The sequence below is a fragment of the Tachyglossus aculeatus genome, chromosome 12 (genome assembly GCF_015852505.1).
Source record: "Tachyglossus aculeatus isolate mTacAcu1 chromosome 12, mTacAcu1.pri, whole genome shotgun sequence".
In the NCBI taxonomy this organism is placed as follows: Eukaryota; Metazoa; Chordata; class Mammalia; order Monotremata; family Tachyglossidae; genus Tachyglossus; species Tachyglossus aculeatus.
In genome coordinates, this window is record NC_052077.1 from 17,796,887 (window position 1) to 17,805,210 (window position 8,324).

Consider the following 8,324-nt stretch of genomic DNA (forward strand, 5'->3'; position numbering starts at 1 on the left):
TTATTCGAACAATTGCTTTATTCTGATTACCATATTGGTAAATATTTTTGTCTGCCTCCTCCACTGAAGTATAAACTCCTTGTGGGCAGGGAGTATGTCACTTTCTTCACTTTGCACGACTCAAAGCACTTAGTGTGATGCACTGCACCCAATAAATACTATTATTACAACTACATAACGAAATGCCAATAAAAATCCTTTGAAGCTACATAACATCTCTGCTGTAATTAGCGCAGGAGAAGTCACTCAAACCCAAAAGTCTAGATTTCACTACATGACTGAACCTGCTTTTATAACCCTGCTTCATCACAAGAAAGTCAAGAAGATTGTGACCTGCCACATCCTAGACCAACCAAGCACTGCTCCGCACTTTTCCAAAAACCGAGCCAACTAAATTAGATACATACCTAAGCTGTAAAACGTTTTACCTCCCACTCTGGCCAAGTTTCTGGTACTAACTTAATCCCGGGCCTTAGAATAACTTCTAATGACCCTGTGGAGATCCACAGTGAATCTGTCATTGCAAGCGTTAAAAACGCCAGAGACAATGCTACTGGAACACATTAAACCAATTTAGCGAGGGGAAGAGTTTCAGCTTTCGAGGGGTTTGGATTTGCTGCTCATGCTACGTCCCCCGGTGTGTTCCCAGACTCGGTGGCTCCTAGGTGCTCATTATATGGAGCCTGGTCTTCATATTCAAAAAGGATGCTACTGACAGCACCAACCTGTTTGTGCATGTTGGCCGAATCCGCAATTCCTTCTGCTGGGACGTGAAGCAAAGGCCCCACGATTTATATCGCGGAAAGAGTGATTTGACGATGACATACGATGGATAATGTAGAGCAGATGAGTGCGACTGTGGAGTGCGCGTCTCCTAGCCCTAATACGAAGGACAGCGCTCTGCACAGAATACATACTCAATAAGTACTATTGATTGAGTAATCAGACCTCTTTCATTCATTCATTCATTCATTCATTCAATCGTCTTTATTGAGCGCTTACTGCGTGCAGAGCACTGCACTAAGCGCTCGGGAAGTACAAGTTGCAATACCACCTTAACCTATCCCTTAACCTAACCTAGAGAAGCAGCGTGGCTCAGTGGAAAGAGCCCGGGCTTTGGAGTCAGAGGTCACGGGTTCGGATCCCGGCTCCGCCAACTGTCAGCTGTGTGACTCTGGGCAAGTCACTTCACTTCTCTGTGCCTCAGTTCCCTCATCTGTCAAATGGGGATGAAGACTGTGAGCCCCCCGAGGGACAACCTGATGCCCTTGTAACCTCCCCAGCGCTTAGAACAGTGCTGTGCACATAGTAAGCGCTTAATAAATGCCGTCATTATTATTATTATTATTATTATCCAACCTGGAAAAACCAAATCAAGTGCATGTCCTTTGGAAGCAGGGATGAATCAATCACAGGTATTTATTGGCAGTACGTGCGGAGCACTGTACTAAGAGAATGGGCCAGTACAATGCCAACGATGGTATTTGTTAAGTGCTTACTATGGAAAACCAAATCAAGCGCGTGTCCTTTGGAAGCAGGGATGAATCGATCAAAGATATTTATTGGCAGTACGTGCAGAGCATTGTACTAAGAGAATGGGCCAGTACAATGCCAACGATGGTATTTGTTAAGCGCTTACTACATTCTAAGCACTGGGGTAGTTACAAGGTAATCAGGTTGTCCCACGTGGGGCTCACAGTCTTAATCCCCATCTTACAGACGAGGGAACTGAGGCACAGAAAAGTGACTTACCCAAAGCCACACGGCTGACGAGCGGAGGAGGTGGGATTAGAACCCACAACCTCCGACTCCCCAGCCTGGGCTCTTTCCACTGAGCCACGCTGCTTCTACGTGTACAGCACTGTCCTAAGCGCTTGGTACAGTATGAGAAAGCCCGTTGTTGGGTAGGGACCGCCTCTATACGTTGCCAAATTGTACTTTCCAAGCGCTTAGTACAGTGCTGTGCACAGAGTGAGCGCTCAATACGATTGAATGAATGAATTAATAATAATAATAATAATAATGAGGGCATTTGTTAAGCGCTTACTATGTACGAAGCACTGTTCTAAGCGCTGGGTGGAGATACAAGGTGATTAGGTTGTCCCATGCGGTGCTCAGTCTTAACCCCATTTTAATAATAATAATTTTGGTACTTATTATGCGCTTACTATGGGCCAAGTATAAGTGCTGGGTAGGTACAATAATAATGATGGCATTTGTTAAGCGCTTACTACGTGCAAAGCACTGTTCTAAGCGCCGTGGGGGATACGAGGTGATCGGGTTGTCCCACCTGGGACTCACAGTCTTCATCCCCATTTTACAGATGAGGGAACTGAGGCCCGGGGAAGTGACTTGCCCTAGGTCACACAGCTGGCAATCGGGGAGCCGGGATTAGAACCCACAACCTCTGACTCCCGAGCCCGGGCTCTTGCCACCGGGCCACACCGCTTCCTAATAATGATGGCATTTGTTAAGCGTTTACTACGCACTGGGGGGGATACGAGGCGATGGGGTTGTCCCGCGGGGGGCTCACGGTCTTCACCCCCACTTTGCAGGTGAGGGAAACTGGGACCCAGAGAAGTCAAGAGACTCGCCCCAAGTCACCCAGCAGACACTGGGAAGCAGCGTGGCTCAGTGGAGAGAGCCCGGGCTCGGGAGTCTGAGGTCGTGGGTTCGAATCCCGGCTCAGCCACTACTCAGCTGGGTGACCTTGGGCAAGCCACTTCACTTCTCTGTGCCTCAGTTCCCTCATCCGTCAAACGGGGATGAAGACCGTGAGCCTCACGTGAGACAACTTAATCACCTTGTATCCCCCCAGCGCTTAGAACAATGCTTTGCACATAGTGAGTGCTTAACAAATGCCATTATTATTATTATTATTGTCAGCTGTGTGACTTTGGGCAAGTCACTTCACTGGGCTTCAGTTGCCTCATCTGTCAAATGGGGATGAAGACTGTGAGCCCCACGTGGGACAACTTAATCACCTTGTATCCCCCCAGCGCTTACAACAGTGCTTCGCACATAGTGAGCGCTTAACAAATGTTATTATTATTATTATTGTCAGCTGTGTGACTTTGGGCAAGTCACTTCACTGGGCCTCAGTTCCCTCATCTGTCAAATGGGGATGAAGACTGTGAGCCTCACGTGAGACAACTTAATCACCTTGTATCCCCCCCAGCGCTTAGAACAGTGCTTCGCACATAGTAAGCACTTAACAAATGCTATTATTAACAAATTATCATTATTATTTAATTAATTTAATAATAATCTATAATATAATTATTATTAATGATATTATTAATTATTAATAATAATTTAATTATTATTATTGACAAATGCTATTATTATTACTGTCAGCTCTGTGACTTTGGGCAAGTCACTTCACTGGGCCTCAGTTCCCTCATCTGTCAAACGGGGATGAAGACTGTGAGCCCCACGTGGGACAACTTAATCACCTTGTATCCCCCCAGCGCTTAGAACAGTGCTTTGCACGTAGTAAGCGCTTAACAAATGCTATTATTATTATTGTCAGCTGGGTGACTTTGGGCAAGTCACTTCTCTGGGCCTCAGTTCCCTCATCTGTCAAACGGGGATGAAGACTGTGAGCCTCACGTGAGACAACTTAATCACCTTGTATCCCCCCCAGCGCTTAGAACAGCGCTTCGCACATAGTAAGCGCTTAACAAATGCTATTATTATTATTATTATTACTGTCAGCTCTGTGACTTTGGGCAAGTCACTTCACTGGGCCTCAGTTCCCTCATCTGTCAAACGGGGATGAAGACTGTGGGACAACTTCATTCATTCATTCAGTTGTATTTATTGAGCGCTTACTGTGTGCAGAGCACTGGACTAAGCGCTTGGAAAGTACAAGTTCATTCATTTGTATTTATTGAGCACTTACTGTATGCAGAGCACTGGACTAAGCGCTTGGGAAGTACAAGTTCATTCATTCATTCATTCTATCATATTTATTGGGTGCTTACTGTGTGCAGAGCACTGTACTAAGCGCTTAGGAAGTACAAGTTGGCAACTACAGAGACGGTCCCTACCCAACAGTGGGTTCACAGTCTACAATTTAATCACCCTGTATTCCCCCCAACACTTAGAACAGTGCTTCGCACATAGTAAACGTGGCTCAGTGGGAAGAACACGGGCTTTGGAGTCAGAGGTTGTGGGTTCAAATCCCAGCTCCGCCAATTGTCCGCTGTGTGAATTTGGGCAAGTCACTTCACTTCTCTGTGCCTCGGTTCCCTCATCTGTCAAATGGGGATTAAGACTGTGAGCCCCCTGTGGGACAACCTGATCATCTTGTAACCTTCCCAGTGCTTAGGACAGTGCTTCGAACATAGTAAGTGCTTAATAAACGCCATCATCATCATCATTATTATTAAACGCTTAACAAATACCATTATTAGTAGTTGTGAGCCCGCTGTTGGGTAGGGACCGTCTCTATATGTTGCCAACTTGGACTTCCCAAGTGCTTAGTCCAGTGCTCTGCACACAGTAAGCGCCCAATACATATGATTGAATGAATAGTAGTAGTACCTGGCGAAGCGGAATTCGAACCCACGACCTCTGTCTCCCCAGCCCCGGCTCTTTCCACCGAGCCCCGCTGCTTCTGTGGGTGAGTCCGCTGTTGGGTTGGGGCCGTCTCTCTATGTTGCCAACTTGTCCTTCCCAAGTGGTTAGTACAGTGCTGTGCACATAGTAAGCGCTCAATAAATATGATTGAATGAATGAATGAATGCCTGTCTCCCCCTTCTAGACTCTGAGCCTGTTGTTGGGCAGGGACCGTCTCTATATGTTGCTGACTTGTCCTTCCCCCTTCCCCTCCCCAAAGCACCTGTATATATGTATATATGTTTGTACATATTTATTACTCTATTTATTATTTTATTTGTACATACTTATTCTATTTAGTTTATTTTGTTAATATGTTTTGTTTTGTTGTCTGTCTCCCCCTTCTAGGCTGAGCCCACTGTTGGGTAGGGACCGTCTTTCTTTGTTGCCAACTTGGACTTCCCAAGTGCTTAGTCCAGTGCTCTGCACACAGTAAGTGCTCAATAAATACGACTGAATGAAAGAATGAATGTCTGTCTCCCCCTTCTAGACTGTGAGCCCGCTGTTGGGTAGGGACCGTCTCTACGTGTTGTCGACTTGTCCTTCCCAAGCGCTTAGTACAGTGCTCTGCACACAGTAGGCGCTCAACAAATGACTGAATGAATGAATGTCTGTCTCCCCCTTCTATTCACTCAGTAATCGCATTTACAGTGCTCTGCACACAGCAGGCGCTCAATAAATGACTGAATGAATGAATGTCTGTCTCCCCCTTTTCATTCATTCATTCAATCGTATTTACAGTGCTCTGCACACAGTAGGTGCTCAATAAATGATTGAATGAATGAATGACTGTCTCCCCCTTCTATTCATTCATTCAATCGTATTTACAGTGCTCTGCACACAGTAGGAGCTCAGTAAATGACTGAATGAATGAATGTGTCTCCCCCTTCTATTCATTCATTCAATTGTATTGACAGTGCTCTGCACTCAGTAGGTGCTCAATAAATGACTGAATGAATGAATGTGTCTCCCCCTTCTATTCATTCATTCAATCGTATTGACAGTGCTCTGCACTCAGTAGGCGCTCAATAAATGACTGACTGAATGAATGAATGTCTCCCCCTTCTATTCATTCAATCTTATTGACAGTGCTCTGCACACAGAAAGTGCTCAGTAAATGACTTAATGAATGTCTGTCTCCCCCTTCTATTCATTCATTCAATCATATTTACGGTGCTCTGCACTCAGTAGGCGTTCAATAAATGCCTGAATGAATGAATAAATGTATCTCCCCCTTCTATTCATTCATTCAATCGTATTGACAGTGCTCTGCACTCAATAGGCGCTCAATAAATGACTGAATGAATGAATGAATGTGTCTCCCCCTTCTATTCATTCATTCAATCGCATTGACAGTGCTCTGCACACAGTAGGCGCTCAATAAATGACTAAATGAATGAATAAACGTGTCTCCCCCTTCTACTCATTCATTCAATCGCATTTAGCGCTCTGCACTTAGTAAGTGCTCAATAAATGACTGAATGAATGAATGTCTCCCCCTTCTATTCATTCATTCAATCATATTGACAGTGCTCTGCACACAGTAGGCGCTCAATAAATGACTGAATTAATGAATGAGTCTCCCCCTTCTATTCATTCATTCAATCGTATTGACAGTGCTCTGCACACAGCAAGTGCTCAATAAATGACAATGAATGAATGAATGTCTCCCCCTTCTATTCATTCATTCAATCGTATTGACAGTGCTCTGCACTCAGTAGGCGCTCAATAAATGACTGAATGAATGTCTCCCCCTTCTATTCATTCATTCAACCCTATTTACAGTGCTGTGCACACAGTAGGCGCTCACTAAATGACTGAATGAATGAGTGAATGTCTCCCCCTTCTATTCATTCATTCAATCGTATTGACAGTGCTCTGCACTCAGTAGGCACTCAATAAATGACTGACTGAATGTCTGTCCCCCCCCTTCTATTCATTCATTAAATCGTATTGACAGTGCTCTGCACACAGTAGGCGCTCAATAAATGACAATGAATGAATGAATGTGTCTCCCCCTTCTATTCATTCATTCAATCGTATTGACAGTGCTCTGCACTCAGTAGGCTTTCAATAAATGACTGAATGACTGAATGAATGTCTCCCCCTTCTATTCATTCATTCAATCGTATTGACAGTGCTCTGCACTCAGTAGGCGCTCAATAAATGACTGACTGAATGAATGACTGTCTCCCCCTTCTATTCATTCATTCAATCGTATTGACAGTGCTCTGCACACAGTAGGCGCTCAATAAATGACTGAATGAATGAATGTGTCTTCCCCTTCTATTCATTCATTCAATCGTACTGACAGTGCTCTGCACTCAGTAGGCGCTCAATAAATGACTGAATGAATGAATGTGTCTCCCCCTTCTATTCATTCATTCAATCGTATTGACGGTGCTTTGCACTCAGTAGGCGCTCAGTAAATGACTGAATGAATGAATGGTGTCTCCCCCTTCTATTCATTCATTCAATGGTACTGACAGTGCTCTGCACTCAGTAGGCGCTCAATAAATGACCTAATGAATGAATAAATGTGTCTCCCCCTTCTATTCATTCATTCAATCGTACTTACAGTGCTCTGCACTCAGTAAGCGCTCAATAAATGAATGTGCCTCCCCCTTCTATTCTTTCATTCATTCAATCGTATTTATAGTGCTCTGCACACAGTAGGTGCTCAATAAATAACTGAATGAATGAATGTCTGTCTCCCCCTTCTATTCATTCATTCATTCAATCATATTTATGGTGCTCTGCACACAGTAGGCGCTCAATGACTGAATGAATGAATGATGTCTCCCCCTTCTATTCATTCATTCAATTGTATTGACAGCGCTCTGCACTCAGTAGGTGCTCAATAAATGACTGACTGAATGAATGTGTCTCCCCCATCTATTCATTCATTCAACCGTATTTAGCGCTCTGCACTCAGTAGGCGCTCAATGAATGAATGAATGAATGAATGAATGTCTCCCCCTTCTATTCATTCATTCAATCGTATTGACAGTGCTCTGCACACAGAAGGCGCTCAATAAATGACTGAATGAATGAATGAATGTGTCTCCCCCTTCTATTCCTTCATTCAATCTTATTGACGGTGCTCTGCACTCAGTAGGTGCTCAATAAATGACAATGAATGAATGAATGAATGAATGTGTCTCCCCCTTCTATTCCTTCATTCAATCGTATTTAGCGCTCTGCACTCAGTAGGCGTTCAATAAATGCCTGAATGAATGAATAAATGTATCTCCCCCTTCTATTCATTCATTCAATCGTATTGACAGTGCTCTGCACTCAATAGGCGCTCAATAAATGACAGAATGAATGAATGAATGTGTCTCCCCCTTCTATTCATTCATTCCATCATACTTACAGTGCTCTGCACACAGTAGGCGCTCAATAAATATGAATGAATGAATGTCTCCCCCTTCTAGACTGCGGACCGTCTATGTGGCCAACTTGTCCTTCCCAAGCGCCTAGCACAGCGCTCTGCACCCGGTGGGCGCTCAGTAAATACGGCTGAATGAATGAATGAATGAATGAATGAATGGGCTTACTCTGCGCTAAGCGCTGCTGAGGAGGCGGGCTCCGTCGCGTCGCAGGCCGCCGTTCCGCGCACTTCCGGCGCCCGAGGTGACGTCACCGCCCGCGATGACGTCAGCGCCCGCGCGGGGGCGGGGCTCGCTCCCCCGTGCGCG

At 44.9% G+C, this 8,324-nt stretch overlaps 1 protein-coding gene across 6 annotated transcripts in view; it reads right to left on the reverse strand.

Annotated features, from left to right (window-relative positions):
- Positions 1-8,253, reverse strand: part of ANAPC10 (anaphase promoting complex subunit 10) — a 75,320-nt gene extending 67,067 nt beyond the window's left edge. For 4 of the 6 annotated variants that reach the window (XM_038755426.1, XM_038755424.1, XM_038755421.1 and 1 more), the window contains exons 1-2: positions 8,184-8,245; positions 726-900 (exon numbers count right to left, since the gene is read on the reverse strand). Coding sequence is in view for 1 of the 6 variants with exons in the window: in XM_038755424.1 (XP_038611352.1) it covers positions 726-825 (100 nt within the window). In the remaining 5 variants the exon portion in view is untranslated. Of the gene's footprint in view, positions 1-725; positions 901-4,548; positions 4,572-8,183 lie in introns of those variants that run through there. The other 2 variants (XM_038755422.1, XM_038755423.1) reach the window with 2 other exon arrangements.
- Positions 8,254-8,324: the final 71 nt, after the last annotated feature.